This window comes from Ochotona princeps, chromosome 1, assembly GCF_030435755.1.
Source record: "Ochotona princeps isolate mOchPri1 chromosome 1, mOchPri1.hap1, whole genome shotgun sequence".
Lineage (NCBI taxonomy): Eukaryota > Metazoa > Chordata > Mammalia > Lagomorpha > Ochotonidae > Ochotona > Ochotona princeps.
The window spans coordinates 101,972,982-101,989,178 of NC_080832.1; the positions used below are offsets into that span (position 1 = coordinate 101,972,982).

Sequence of the window (16,197 nt, forward strand, 5' to 3'; positions counted from 1 at the left end):
GTCCTTCTTAGCCTTTATAGCAAATGACTTTTGGGAGCAATTATTTCATTCCCTCTCATTTATGTTTCTCTCCACTCAGGAACCTATCACTGCATATTTAGATATAAGAATTCATACAGCATTGCAACCAAGGATGTCACTGTTCACCCACTGCCTCTACAGCCAAACATTATGTTGGATCCTCTGGAAGCCAGTATTTCATGCGGAAGTTCCCACAGCACCAGGTGCTGCGTAGAGGACAATGAAGATTACATAGTCACTTTCCACATGGGTCCCTTATCCTTTCCTGCTGGTAAGATGCTGACTTCTGGATTATTAGAGTATACTAACTCCTTCACATGTGCACAGTCTAGAAGCATACTCACAAGCTAGGGATTCTAAAGCATAGCAAATGTATCAGAAATAGAACACCAGAGCAGGACCCCATGAGCCTTAATTCCCTTCTACTGGGCGATAGACCCAGGGCTCATTAGTTTCTGGCAACACTCTGTGGGTCTAAGAGGGTGTAAAGACTTTTTTTTTCTTTTTTCAGCAAAATTGCAGAAGACAGTATTAAAATGACTTCCTAGGATTTCTACTTCCTTCATATGGTGGCGTGGATAGTCTCACAGTCCTCCCCTTCATGCTATAGAATAGAATGATATTGAAGTGCCACAACCACCTTCTACAGACCTCCCTCATCATGCAGAGCAGTAGGGAGAATAACCAAGTGCCAAAAGCATTGAGGAAAGGAAACTGGAAGTAATATTTTAGCTGAGACTTTCCTGTAGATAGTTGCCAATATTAGAAACTCAGCACTTTAGCTTTTAAGTTTTGATGTGGGAGAATGAGGTATAACACAAAGTACTCCCTAAACAGTAACTGTGACACCACTATTTCCATCCGCCATCAAGACAATATCAGAATCTTCAAAGTGAGGCATGTTCAGTAAGAGTGGTAGAAAAGCAAAATCCATCTCCCAGTGAAAAATTGACCTCATCTCTGGATAGGGGGCACTTTTCCCTGAGAATTAAAACCATACTTTATTTACTCAGATTTGGACTTAACTTTTAAATTATCTATATTTAAAGCCAGAGCTACAGAGAGAAGGGAGATGTCTTCCACCCCCTGCTTCACTCCCCAAATGCCCACAATAGCCAGACCTGAGCTGATACAAAGCCAGAAATCAGAAGCTTCTTCTCGATCTCACACATGGGTGCAGGGTCCCAAGGTCTTAGACCGTCTTCTGCTGCTTTTCCAGCCATAAGCAGGGAGCTGGATGGGAAGTAGAGTGGTCAAGACACAAACTGGTACCCATATGGGATGCCAGTGCCACAGGCAGAGGCTTAGTCTACCATATCCCAGAGTTGGGATCCCTTGGACTTCAAGTTTTCACTGCCTAGGTGGTTTGGAACTCCAAGCTAGGAAGCAATTGGGTTAAAATGTTTCACTTTTAGCATCTAATGCCATCTATCTATCTATCTATCTATCTATCTATCTATCTACATATACACACACATAATTCTCTCTAGTGTAGTGTACGCTCATTCAAATATTTCTGGATTCTCAGGGATTAACATCAATAAAATGCAAGTTTACAATTCCAAATCTCAAAATACAGACACCATCACAAGGAATTTATAAGCTCATTCCTTCTTTCAATAGCTAGTCTTTGGGATTGCTTGCTGCACGGCATTACATTAAGCAATGAAAATGAGACAAAGGAAGTGCTGTGCATATTTTAATATCTATGATGGTCTATGTCATAAAGAGCAAAACAGATAACATTATTAATCAAAGTAACAAAAATGTAAGAACAATGGAAGTTCAGAAAAGTCTAAATCCAGTTAAGACTGGAGATTTAGAGAGAGTTTCATGGTGGGTAAAATGGCATGAGTCTGGATATTGAAGATTCAACCATTCCAATATTCACTGTTCCCAACATGTTTGCATTCAGTGACTTTCATGTGCCAGATTCTGAGCTAAGTTCTGGGAGATGCAAAGATAAATAAAACAATTACTTTTTTCAACAGAAAGTTATGGGCAAGTGGAAAATACAGACCCAAAAGAAGGTGACCAAAGCCCAAAGTGATGAAGGTGGTGGCATAAGCAAAATGCACAGAGCATGATGGGATTTAGATAGGTAGAAGACTTGGATACTGTAAAAGCATTCCACTTGTCAAAAATATGGGAGCATAGGTTTGGAATCATAAATGAAAGAAGTGACATTTTGGCTAACACACATGTAAACTCTTGTTTGAAAACGATGTGAAATTTTCCTGGAAAAATTGTTTGGACAACCTTATACATATTCAGCTATGTTAGCAAAATGTATACTTTGAAAACTCAACACTGAAACATAATTATTTTAACAACTCTATCTTTAGCAAAAGAAGTCAATGGAAAGCAAGTGTGCTACAAACATGATTTGATGGCAAACTCAATTTCGCGTTGTCCAGAGAGTATTGATATGTTTTGTCGCTTTACTAATGCTGCTAATAATTCAGTCCAGAGCCAATCTATCAAGCTGAATGTGGTCCCAGGTAAGTTGTGCTGAAAACAATTCCAAAACTTTGTAGTCATGATCAGGTATGCATATATTCACGTCTTCATCCATTTCATAAATAGATGTCAAACACTGCAATTTTGGCAAGCCTTGGACTAACCGTGGGGAACTAGCAAAGAAATAAACCGTGATTTCCATCCTTGAGCCTAAGGGGCGTGTAGCAATGATTTTAAAAATTGTTATATCAGTTGCAATGTGGTACATTCAGAGCTAGAGATACCATGGGTGGGCAGAAAAAGCTGATGGTAGATGGGGAAGGAGAGATCAGGAAGGACTTGCAAATGGAATCATGGTTCCGTTGAGTCTGGAGGGCTAAGGTGAAGAGTGGGTAGTATCTGTGTGCAGCTTAGGTTGCTTGGGGATTTCAGCAAAGTTTGTTATCATTAGCACCCTTTTCCTGAGACAGGCTACAGGAGAGTAATTGATCTAAAGATTGACAATTGCCTTTCCCATCCTTTAGCATCTCAGGGTCAATATGCCCCCTCCATAATATCTTCAAGGAAAAGGTTATGATTCATGAAGCCATTTCTGTGATCACACATGCTGAAGAGACCTCTACCATACCAGCATGGGGAAAGGGACTAAGCAAAGCCCTCCCTCATCTAAATCTGGACACAAACAGAACCCCAGATAGAGGCAGGATGCCTGGATTCCTCACCCAGTGGGTCTGTTTTACTGAATGGTCTGTGGTCCTGCTCCTTTGTGTAAGCACAGACCCTCCAGGTGGCAACAATGGTTAGTCTTTTACTGTCTATCTTATCCAGCAAGTTCTATTCACTTGGTTCTGTTCTCTTTCATTTTCCCAGTACACATTACTTATTCAGTTCAAGACTCTATGCAGTGGTTGAGATCTCAATTAACAATAAATAAATATGCTGGGGAAACCAGGATCTGTTCATCAGAGTCAAGGTTTTCTGGAGATTCTGCGATAGATGTCATTTGCCCATTCTTATCTAGTCATATATACCATGAAACAAATGGGACAAAGTCACATATGTGGGAAATCAGAAGGACTAAATGCTTAAACATTTTGCTGAGAATCTTTAGGACACAGGTGCTTGGCAGTGTGGGTTGGGCTTTTGGCTTAATGGGCAAGATGCTGCGTGGGATGATCATATCCTGTACTAGAGTGCTGTGGTTCAGTTTCTAGTTCTGCTCCTATTTCTTCGCTTCCTGCTACTACACACCCTAGGAGTCAGCAGGTTGCATATCTACTGTCCCACATAGGAAGCATGGATTAAGTTCCTGACTCTCAGTTTTTGGCCTGGGCTAGCCATTGCAGGCATTGTGGAAATCAGCCAGCATATGGTATTTCTCTATCTCTGTCTGCTCTCCTCTCGCCTTCTCAAATATATACTAAAAAATACATAAAATGAAGTAAGGCAGTGCTTCTTAACCTCAAAAGTATATTGAAATTACCAAGGAAGCTTAAAAAACTGCTGATGCCTGAATCCCATCTCTGAAAATCCTGATTTACTTGGGCTAGATTTACCTAGGATGATGGAAGATTCCAAAAACTCTCCTCTCGGGTTATTCTCATATACCAAAGTTGAGAATCCCTGTGTTAAGGTTTGTGCCTGTACGATTCTTGCACAGTTGGTGTCTCTCATGTAGATGAATTCACATTTGGGGCTCACCATTTTAAAGATCTAGATTTCCTCCACATCAGAGAGGATTTCTGAGAATTGGAGATGAAAATTCAATATAAAGAAAATAAATACTGTTAGAAAACACAACTCAGGTTGGAGAAGTTGGTTTGTGTGGAGATTCATGAGAAGTTTTGGAAAATCATGAACAAAATTAAGAAATTACATAGCGTCAAAAAGAGCACTGAAATTGAAAGGAAATAATAATTCAAACGTCAGAGTCCTACATCTATCTCTTCCTATTTCCACTATTTTTCTTTTTTCATTACTCCTTTTAATTATGTGTTTCCAATACAGGAAAGAACATCACATGCCAAGATCCCATCATAGGTGCTGGGGAACCTGGGAAAGTTATCCAGAAACTGTGCCGATTCACCAGTGCTTCCAACAGACCTGGCAGTCTTGGTGGGGTCATCACTTATGAATGTGTAGGCTCCAAGTGGAAGATGAACAGGAATGACTGCATCTCTGCCCCTATAAATAGTCTGCTACTGTTGGCCAAGGTACCCTCAGACATTTTACTCAGCCTGTGGCACGAAGATCTTTCTGGCTTTCCATGTTTCTCAGTATTTAGGAAAATGGTCTTTGGCATACTTTGTGTTATTCCAAAAGATATTTTATTTCCAAAGAAGGTGCACATCAACAAATGCATAAAGAATCTGGATATTTGGCTTATGTTCAAATGTGAAGTCAATGAAACATGTGTTCTGCCCTAAGGCCAGGTGAACACCTGAGATCTGACTTCTAGTACTTTGTATCCAATACATCCAAGAGGCCATTGTGTTATCCTCTTTCTTACTACTTTCCTTTAAATGATTTTGATATCCAGAAAATAGCTATCCTCTTTTCAAAAATATGAGTAACATGAAAAAATGAGGTGTATCAGTCTGAAAAAAGAAGTGGCTGGCTCTATGTTCTTGGAAGTCTGCGATTTCTTCAACTTTTGAAGATAAACTATACTAATGAAAAAGGAACAGACCTGCCTGTCTTACCTAAAGGAGAGACCACAACCATGTAGCAAGGAAATATTCCTTTCATTCTGTCAAAACAAATATCACTTGTACACCTAATTTGTTGTAAGTTAGAGACACTTAAAACTCAATGACTTATACTAAATAAATGCTGTTGACAAAACTAGTGGGGTTTTATCTGCTAGGAAACCAGTTCCAAATTCTCTCAACCACTGGAGGGAGATTGAGAAAAGAGCTAATAATACTGACTTGTGTTTTATCAAATTATGTTCTGTCTCTCATCTTACACCACATTAATTAAAGTTTCTGCTACAAAAAAAGTATTATTCTAGATTCTATCAAGATGGAGAGGCCAACCCAGAACCCAGACTCTGATTTGTTTCAGAATACAAACCAGCTAGAGGGGTATATACACTTTCTTTTTTGCTAGGATAAACCAACAAATGTTGCTTGAGCTCTTGGCATCAGTTAGACCTTGATGGATAAGGGATATAAGAATAAGGGATATAAATTATACTAATCTATAAATAGAAAAATTATAGTTTGGTTTAAATATAAGCCCTGGACCTATTCCTAGATACATTTTCAATAGAAAAGGATCATTTGATTCACCCATTCAGCACAGATTTATTAGATAATATGCCAGGTTATGTGTCTTGCAATATGTTGGGCTTAATGGAATATGAGGAATATGTGAAGGAATATGCACATGGTTATTGAGGTGCTTCTATTTAATTGGAGAGATACTACAATTAAAACATTGAAATTCTACTAGTAGATGTAAGGCATATTAAGTTAAACAAATGTTTATACATTAGGGAAAGGCGCACTCTTACTAAAGCCTTCCTAGACAAGACAGAATTTGAGTTCATCCTTTAAAAGTATGTTATCTCCTGGGATATACTTACAGAATAGAGTTAAGTATGGCTAAGGTAGGTTTTGTCATGTGTGGTCATTGGAGCTTGATGGGTGAACTCCATAACACATTTTTTCCTTGCTTTGGCTTTTGTTTTTCTAGGCCTTGATCAAAAGCCCTTCCCAGGATGAGAAGCTCCCCACATACCTGAAAGCTCTTTCAACCAGCACAGTCAAAGCGAAACATGAAATCAGCTCATTTCCTGGGAGCCTGGGAGCCATTATTAATATTCTAGATTTGCTCTCAACAGTTCCCACTCAAGTGAATTCAGAAATGATGATGGTAAGTTTGCTTAAGACCCAACAAAAGGTATTTGTTTTGCTTTGTTTTTAAAGTGATATTTCATTTGAAAGGTAGATTTTACAGAGAGAAGGCGAGACAGATAGAAGAGAGCCTCCATTCACTGGTTTACTCCCCACACGGCCACCACAGCAAGAGCTGAGCTGATCCAAAACTGGGAGCCAGGAGCTTCATCTGGGTCCCCAACATGGAAGCAGGGGCCCAAAGGCTTCAGTTATACTCTACTTGTTTTTCAAGCTATAGGCAGAACTGGATTGGAAGTAGAGCAGCTGGATACAAGCCAGTGCCCACATGGGATGGCAGCATCACAGGGAAGAGGATTAGCCAGATGCACCACCATGCAGCTTCTTATCAGAAGTTTTAAGTCTTACTATTTCATTTCTCAGAATATTTTTTAAGAAACAGAATTCCTCACTATTATTACGCACCTTTACATTATTATCATCAAAATACCTGGGTGAAACTACTTGTAAAGAAAGGAGGTTTATTCCAACTGATAGTTCTAAAGGTCTAATATTGAAGGCTCAGTAGTATCATTGCCTTGGTATCTGCTGAAGGTGGTGTGGGACAGGACCCAGAAAGCAGAGAGACAGGGAACAAACTCATCCATGTTATTGTGGCCTCTTATGGTAAGCAGAATAGATGGAATTGTGGTGCCTTCATTCTAGTAATCCAATTCAATTTAATCTTCTTTGAAGGTCCCCATTTCCAGACCCATAGTTGAATTAAGTATCTACACTTAACCAATTAACACACGATTTGGAGGACCCAAAAGTTAACACATACGGGCCTTTGAAGGCCATTCACATTAGTATCTAATCCCCTTTGTTCCCCTTTGGACACATGTGCTTCCAGCTATGGCTTTTAGGCTGTCAGGGGTTGTTCCTAGCATTCAGCTTTAGACCTTCAGAGGAATTTCTTAGTGAATTTTTGCTTTAATTTCTTCATGAAAACAAAATAAATTCTTATCTATTTTCTGGGGGAAATCAGGAACTAGATACTTTCAGAATATGGACATAGCAGCAGTCCCCCAGGGTCAAACACTCCATGAACTTTGAAGCAATCTGGGTTTGTAAAAGACATAAAATCCACCCATACTAGTGTTCCAATGAAAAGATGCTTGCAGAAATAAATCCAGGAGTTAAAAAAGAAACAAATAAAAAGGTCATGGGGCACCTTGTCACCTGTACTATTGATTAGCTATTACCTGTCTCTAAGGCAAAGAGAAAAAGTGAGCTGGAGGCCCATGAGAGTTGAAGGTTTGCAGGAGTGGCACTCAGTGGGAGGCACAGTCTTAGATGGCCACAACTACTTTCAGAGATGTGCTAAGAACAGAGGGAATGAGAGGCAATGGCAGGAACATCAAGGAGAGGATCTCAGCCTCTCTTTCATCCCTCCACATCGCTTGCCAGTGCCTCCCCCAGCCAAATCTATCAAGAGGCCAGCTGCTCAGGAACTTAATAACAACATGCCAAGAAGTTATATAAATATCCTATGCCTGCTGTAAAGTAAGGAGCATGCAATGTCTGAAATATGTTCTGTCACAGTTCTGAAGGGTAGAAGTATGAAATTAGGATATTAACTAAAGACACACCCTCCAGTGCTCTGAAAGAATTCATTTCTTCTTCCAGTTTTGTCTAGCTTCAGGCATCCCCTGGCTCTTGGTTGCACCAATCCAATCTCCTGTGGCCTCCATCAATCCTCCATTAGTCTTCTCTTCTATCTCTTATAAAGACTGTGTCATTGCTTTTGAATTCAGCCAAGGATTCCAGCATGGAACTTTGAGTAATTCTATCTACAAATACTGTTGGTCTCAATAAGATGACAATCACAGGGTTTGGGAGTTAGATATCATTTTGAGGGCCACTACTCAGCCTAATTATACTTCCAGAGGGCAGTAAGGCAAAGAAAGGCACAGAAATCATTTGTGGAGAGAGTTATGTGTGAAAATAGCAAGCCCATCTTCATGTAGGAGCAAATCAAACTGCTCCACAGAGAAGACAGCTGTTTCTGACAATAATTTCCCACTTCCTTTGATGCTCCCAGTTTGAGAGAGACTTCTAGAACTTTTTTACTCTTTCTGCTAAAATATCACCATGAAGCCTTTGCATACTTAATATTTAAAACACAATGGAGCAGACACAAAACATCTCTTCTTGCCTGCCAGCTTGTCCTTCCTGAATGGTGACTAGGTGCTTCTCATTGTGAGTAATACTCCGTGTTTAAGGAATGTACACAGACTAGGGTCCCATCCTTCATTAACCTTTGCCGTGAGAGGCATAGCACCTCCTTGTCTGGGTTACCCCATATTTCTCTTCTGTCTTCAACTTACCAATAACCACTCCACTAGTTTCCAGGGAGGTAAAATTTATCTTTTATGATTGAAAGAATTTGGTATGATGCCATTCCTTGTTACTTACAGCATGTGCTTGCCACCATTAATGTCATCCTCAGCAAGAATGTCTTGAGCACCTGGAAGGTTTTACAAGAGCAACGAAGCGACCAAAGTTCACAGCTCCTGCATTCTGTGGAAAGATTTTCGCAAGCCCTCCAGTCTAGGGATAGCACCTCTTTGTCCCTGTCCCACCCTAATGTGCAGATGAGGAGCATGGTGATAAAATCTGGTCACCCCAAGCCATATCAACAGAGATTTGTTTTCCCAGAGTCTGACCTCTGGGGCAATGTGGTCATTGACAAGTGTCAGCTGGAAAACATGCAGCCTGACTCATCTATTGTCACTGTGGCTTTTCCAACTCTCAAAACCATCCTTGCTCAGGATGGTCAGAGAGATGATTTTGCAAATAGTTTGGTGATGACAACTACCGTCAGCCACACTATAGCCACACCATTCAGGATTTCCATGATTTTTAAGATCAACGATCCTACAGCTGGGAACCCGCAGTGTGTCTTCTGGAATTTCAGTCTTGCCAACAACACAGGAGGGTGGGACAGCAGTGGATGCTATGTCAAAGAAATGGACCGGGACAGTGTCTTCTGCACCTGTGACCATCTGACATCATTCTCCATCCTCATGTCCCCAGACTTGCCAGACTCTGACTCCCTCTTGAAGATACTGCTGGATATAATTTCCTACATTGGATTGGGATTCTCTATCTTGAGCCTAGCGGCCTGTCTAGTGGTGGAGGCAATGGTGTGGAAATCAGTCACCAAAAACCGAACTTCCTACATGCGCCATATCTGCATAGTAAACATTGCTGCCTCCCTTCTGGTTGCTGACACCTGGTTCATTGTAGCCACTGCCATCCATGACTATTACTACCCACTCAACAAGACAGCCTGTGTGGCTGCAACTTTCTTCATCCACTTCTTCTACCTCAGTGTCTTCTTCTGGATGTTGGCGCTGGGCCTCATGCTCTTCTATCGCCTGGTTTTCATCCTGCATGATGCAAGCAAGTCCATTCAGAAAGCCATTGCCTTTTCTCTTGGCTATGGCTGTCCCCTTGTCATCTCAGTCATCACAGTGGGGGCCACCCAGCCACAGGAAGTCTACACGAGGAAGAATGCCTGTTGGCTCAACTGGGATGACACCAAGGCCCTGCTTGCCTTCGTCATCCCAGCCCTGATCATTGTGGTGGTCAATGTGACCATCACAGTGGTGGTCATCACCAAGATTTTAAGACCTTCCATTGGAGACAAGCCAAGCAAACAAGAAAAGAGCAGCCTATTTCAGATCAGCAAGAGCATCGGGGTCCTCACACCACTCTTGGGACTCACATGGGGTTTTGGTCTTGCTACTGTGTTCCAAGGGAGCAATGCTGTGTTCCATATCATATTTACTCTCCTCAATGCCTTCCAGGTAAGTTTTGAAGTGCCTAGATTCTCAGAAAGTTTCTGTTTCTGTGAGACACACTAATGACAGAAACACAAACAGGAGTAGGAATGGGGAAGGACTTTAGTCTAGAGGATTAGCCCTAAAAGGTGGTAATTACAAGAACTCAATGAGACAGAAACACATTCTTCTGTTCCCAGGAACCTCATGCCTCAACTGCATGCATGACTTAGTTGTCTAAGCCAAGATCTTCTAAATGCCCTGGTAATACAAGGAAGAGGAAAGAACCATTTCTAAATTTTGTAATTTCTGTAACATTATATTGATTGAGTCTATTATCTCCTAAGTGAAAATACCACAATCTAAACAGGCAAAATCTCTGATTAATTTCCATAGGAATTTAGTGAACTCTGTGTCATACCTACAGCGATCACATCTTTCTTACTGATTACTACACCCCAAGCACCTATTAAAGACCATGTACCAGATCAGGCTCTCAGTAACCATGTGAATGAAATGAATGCTGTGTGTTACATAATAGGTTCTCTGGAAACATACATTGAGCAATAAGTGGCAGACAGATTGTTGGATTATTTGTAAGCTGGAAAGAGTTCTTTTCTCTTCTCTACTACAACACATAATTAATTGCAGTGCAGGCCAACTGTTAAAAGAACTATCACCGACATGCAGGCTGGATGACTTTGGAATACAGGGAAAGGAGTGATTCATTCTGTTTCAGCCTCTGAGGTGTAAGATTTTGAAAAGTAATAATCCTGCCGCAGAATGTGCACTCCTCTGAGTTAATGAGGAGGCAGGAGGTCTTGAGGTGTAGTTGAGTTACAACTTCCTGGTTTTTGCTCCAAGATCATATAACTCTCACTTCTTCTGCTGGACCTACAGCTCCAAGCTATAAGGCTCCTATCTAATGACTTTCAAGATATGCCTGAGTGAGAAGAAAATAATCATCTCATTCTATGCTGTAATTTCTCTTCACAGCCTGTAGCAATGGATGAGAAATACTGTAAGCGTAAGAGCAACCAGCAGGATCTCCTGTTCATAATTGAAATTAGAAAATACTCTCCCAAGATTATAATATTCAGGACCATTTATTGCATCTCTTTTAAAGTTATTATGTCCTAGATTAATTCTATAAACTCATATGGGAAGATGGGTAGCAAATATTTGGCACAAGGCTAATAATTGTACAAAACAACAGGGTATGATTAACACGCACCTTTTTCTAATCCCTTTTCCCAGGGATTATTCATTTTGCTGTTTGGATGCCTCTGGGATCAGAAGGTAAGAACAAGTACACGTTAATATTCTTAGAAAAGTCCAAAATATGCATGGCATGACGAATTTATGATGGTATCTTTAAAACAATGCAGGTTCAGGAAGCTTTGCTGAATAAGTTTTCATTGTCAAGATGGTCTTCTCAACATTCAAAGGTAACACTTTTCTCTGTGGAAGCTTCCTATGTCATATCCTTGCTAATTTCCCAAGTAAGAAGTGGAGGGCACTATATTTTCTCCTTGGGGTTTATCAGTGGCCTTATTTACATTATACCCCAATCCCTCACCCTCCATTATTAAGTTTTTCATGGGTTGCTCAGAAATTTTTGCTTCTCACCTTATTATGCCTGTTAGGCACAACCACAGAGCTATCTTTAAGATGCTACTCTATGCTTTAACATTTGAATTTAAATGGCAAAGTATATAAACTTAACACTAAAACTTTGCACAAGAAACTGACTACCAGTAGCATTTAAGAAATTAGAGAAAACAATTTTAAGAATGGGTGCAATTTTCTACATTCCGTTTTGGAGTATATATGTTGCCCTTGGATATATTTGACTCCCTTATGTATAGAAGATGCTGAAAATGTATCAAACAATAAAACATATTGAAAGACTAATTTTCTTTCTTTTTCTTCCTTTCTCTTTCTCCCTTCATTTCTTCTCTCTTTATCTCTTTCATCTCTATTTCTAGTTTTATTTCCATCCCTATCTGTCTGTTTATCTATCATCCATCCATCCATCCATCCTCTTTCTCTTCTCTCTGTCTCTCTTTTTCCCTCCTCCCTCCATCTCTCAAGGTTATTTTTTCTGATACAGATGATGCAATTCTAGAATGTCAAGGTGACCTAACTGGATGGGGTTAGAGATACAGGAAGTGAACAGTAGAGGACACAATCCCAGTCTTCCTACAGCTCAAAACACTATAAATGTGCTTTATGACTGTTTTCTTTTTTCCTTTCTGTCTTCTAGACAACATCTCTAGGTTCAACCACACCTGTATTTTCTATGAGCTCTCCAATATCAAGAAGATTTAACAATTTATTTGGTAAAACAGGTAAATAATAACCTCCAAGCACTTCTTAATGTGGGGCCCTCAACACCCCTGCTCTTGTCCCAATTCTCTGGGATTTACTTGAAATGGTTTCGTTTGGGATAAAGGTTCAATGTAAAGGTCTGCTTACATTTTCGCAAATCACCAGGATGCTATACAGGGGCAACTCTCTTCAATCAACAGCTAATGGTCCCTTACAATGAATCAGATATTAAATTTAGACCAGCCTTTGGAAAATGCTTATTAAACTATCCACTGTCAAGATGAGAGCCGTAATTGCTTTCCTCGCCCTTTCTGTTTATGGTGAATGGAAATAAATAGGTCACATTTCTGGCTTATGGTGCAACAATGAATATATTTTGAAAATTCTACAGCGTCCAATTCGTGACTTCATGTATTATTTTTCCCTTTTTCACAGATGCTAGTGTACATGTTGATGTTTATTAGCCACATACACCCACGTTAGCTATTTAATTATAAATGTTCACAGTTAAAATATATACCTTGTTGATGCAAAATAAGTACTCTTAATGACTTTGGGCAAAGGCTCTCAGCTATTTATTGCTGTTTGCTGAATCCCCTGTCCCATATCACCATCGTCTCTGGGAAAATACACTCCAGGATGTATTCCAGCTTTCTGGAACCGAACAGATCTCACAAGTGAAACCTGGAAATGTTCCAAACCATGCTTTTCATACAAAAGCAAACTTTGAGAGTTATTAAACCTCCAGAGAATTTGGTGTTTTCTGCTTCAGTTTGATGAATTGCACATGAAAGTAGTGGATTTTCACTTTTGATTTTGCAAACTCACTGTTTCTACCTGGCAAGAAATGAAAAGAGGAAGAAGAAGGAGGAGGAGGGGAAGGGGAAGAAGAAGAAGAAGAAGAAGAAGAAGAAGAAGAAGAAGAAAACTTAGTTGTGTTAAAACAATTACACTGGACTAGAATCTTTCTTCAACATTTACCATTTGTTAGAGAGAATGACAAGTTGATGAAAGAATTCCATGAAGTCAGGATTATGATGTGTGAGGCCCATAAGATGTGTTCCTTATTTCTGAATCAGTTGGATGAATGTTGAATGTGAACTCTGAGATTTCTGGCCATGGCCACTGTCTCCAGGGTCATGAACGCAGCTCCACTTGTACTTGTTTGGGGGGTTCGTAATACTCTCACTATTGTTTGTGTTGTCAGCCTCCCCAAAGGTCCCCCCAGGCAATGATGGAAACCTTGTTAGCAGTGGCAGTTCACCAATGTAATGGTAGGGTGGGCCCTTCAACTCTCCCCTTGCTCAGCAAACACTACCTACTATTTCTCTCTATGCACAATTGCCCGGCCCCCCAGTCTGCCCATGCCAGCTGTGCAGTTGCTCAGAGACTGGCCTTCTTGCTGTACTGGTTCTGTTGGCGTCCTTGACATCTGCTTCTTTCGGGTCCTGCCTTTTCTTCTCTTGCCGTTTTCTCTCACCTTTCCTTCTCCTCCCTTTACAAACCTTGACTTTCAGTGCAACTCCCAGATTCCTTCAAAGAGCTTTCCCGAATCACCCAGGGAGGTTCTCTCAAGCAGATCTCCCCAGGCCTGTGCATGTGGTGGCATGTGGAGAAGCTTTCCACGTTGTGATCTTCCTGTCTTTTGTGGAAATCTGGCTGCTGGGGTGATTTGAAGTAGTTAGTGCTTGTGGGCTGCACGCATGCTTGAGAACCACAGCTCAGTGTGTTCTCTGGCACTTCTGGGCCTTGGGAGGAGGGCAGGCATGGTGGGTCTCCAGGTATGGACAAGCTTACCTGACTCCAGGACTAGAGCGTCCTTGGTCCATGAGAAGACGCTCATAGTTCAGGGGTCAAGAAGACTGGTCTACAGAGCTGAACTGCTGCTCTGTTTTTCAGGAACATATAATGTCTCCACCCCAGAAACAACCAGCTCATCTCTGGAAAACTCGTCCAGTGCGTATTCTTTGCTCAACTAAGAACAGGAAAATCCAACCCATGTGACCTCTTCAAATATGGATGTGTCTCTGAAAACCAGACCTTCTTGGAGTCATGGTAAAGTGTTCTCTCGCAGGCCTCTGGGAGCAAACCCTGAAGACTTTCTTGCTAGAGAAGACTCTTTTGTAAAGACAAACTAAAAGTCACTGTTATTCTCCTTTCTGCTCCCTCCTCCTGCCCCTGGTATACCCAAATGTGTATAGTATTTAAGAAAATTCAAGTCTCCCAGGTCAAACTTCTTGTCTATATTGTAAAATGACATTTTAAAGAGACATTTTCACTTTTCATATGTGGGACACAAAGATAAGCTTTTATTAAAATAATAAGTAAAGAAGTAGTGGCTAGGAAATAATTCCAGTGAATTCTAGGAAGGGAGAGAAAGGTAGAGGAAGAGGAGAGAAGGAGCAGAAAAAAAGGAAAAAGAAAGAAACAGAAAAAAATAACAAAGGAAAACAACATTAAAGATCACATGTTACGATCTAGCATAAGCTCTCAGATACCAAACCATTAAGAATTTTTCAGTTGACTCAAAAATGGAAACTAGGAGTAAACCATTGAGAATGGGTTTAATATCATCCTAATATTTTCTTAGCCAAGAATGGGGGGAAAGGGAGGAGGAAATTACATTATCAGGATGTTTTCATGTGGGTAATGACATTTCCAAGAATTGTAAGTGGAAGGAGACTTGATTCCCCTGATGCTATGCAGGTGCATATGTTCCTATGCACATCCAGGTTTGGGCTAAGCTCACTGAGTGTGCAGAGGAAGTTAATAACAATTCCTGATCAGAACGAAGCAGGTTCAACTGTGATTAGCTGTTTTACATTTTATCAGAAAAGCTTTATGTTTTATTTTGCTCCACATTTTGAAAGCAAATATATATATATATATAAATATATATATATATATATATATTTATACCCATTAATTGCCAACTTTGATATATTGCAGTGAAAACAGATGCCAACTGTTTCGTATGTAACAGCTTTAACCAGGTACTTCTCTGAGCATCATAGAATAGAGTTTAATCATCTCAAAGCACTGTATATTGTTGTTGTTGTTACTTATTATTGTTGCTGTGTATATAACAGCCCCTGGTGCGTGTACAGCTCACTGTGTATTATTTCTTTCAGTGTTTAGATTCTGAGACAAATATCCATTATGCATGCTTTATAGTCTAATTTATCTTTCAGTCACATGGAAAGCTTCCAGAAGGAATTTATAGCTGATTGCTCTGTATTCCTAGTGATACTTTATCTTGAAGTACAAATGGCAGAGATTTTCTGAAAAATTTGATTATGAATTATGTGTATGGGTGTTTTGCTTTGTGTGTGTACTTCATACAAAATATAAATATTTATTACAATGCAGCCCATAGCAGAGTTCACCATGTGCTGTAGACATGGCAAACATGCTCTCTCAATCACAGTTTGATCCAAAAAGGAGAATGAGACACAGTCAAGCTGTGGGACCCTTTGGAATGAGTGGACTTTGTGGTCTGTATAAGGACTGAGAACAACATTGGACCACCACTGGGAAGGCAGGGACACAGTGTATGAGAGCTAGTGCTTTGTTTACTGAGGTCCAAAAGAGTTTCCTTTGTAATATTTCAGTCCCTTAAAACTTCTCTTCCTTTCATTATAAAATTTGATTCGACTGCCACTGCACCGTCCTCATGGAGAATGAGAGGCACGGAGCAG

The 16,197-nt window shown here is 40.2% G+C and overlaps 1 protein-coding gene across 4 annotated transcripts in view; it reads left to right on the forward strand.

The window, feature by feature from the left end:
• The window catches only part of ADGRF5 (adhesion G protein-coupled receptor F5), a 52,536-nt gene extending 37,169 nt beyond the window's left edge, over positions 1-15,367 (forward strand). For all 4 annotated transcript variants that reach the window (XM_058662273.1, XM_058662277.1, XM_058662275.1 and 1 more), the window contains 9 exons: positions 80-292; positions 2,367-2,522; positions 4,489-4,694; positions 6,181-6,360; positions 8,801-10,195; positions 11,426-11,467; positions 11,557-11,616; positions 12,435-12,519; positions 14,399-15,367. In XM_058662273.1, the coding sequence (XP_058518256.1) occupies positions 80-292; positions 2,367-2,522; positions 4,489-4,694; positions 6,181-6,360; positions 8,801-10,195; positions 11,426-11,467; positions 11,557-11,616; positions 12,435-12,519; positions 14,399-14,478 (2,417 nt within the window). In that variant the 3' untranslated portion in view covers positions 14,479-15,367. The remainder of the gene's footprint in view (positions 1-79; positions 293-2,366; positions 2,523-4,488; positions 4,695-6,180; positions 6,361-8,800; positions 10,196-11,425; positions 11,468-11,556; positions 11,617-12,434; positions 12,520-14,398) is intronic.
• Positions 15,368-16,197: the final 830 nt, after the last annotated feature.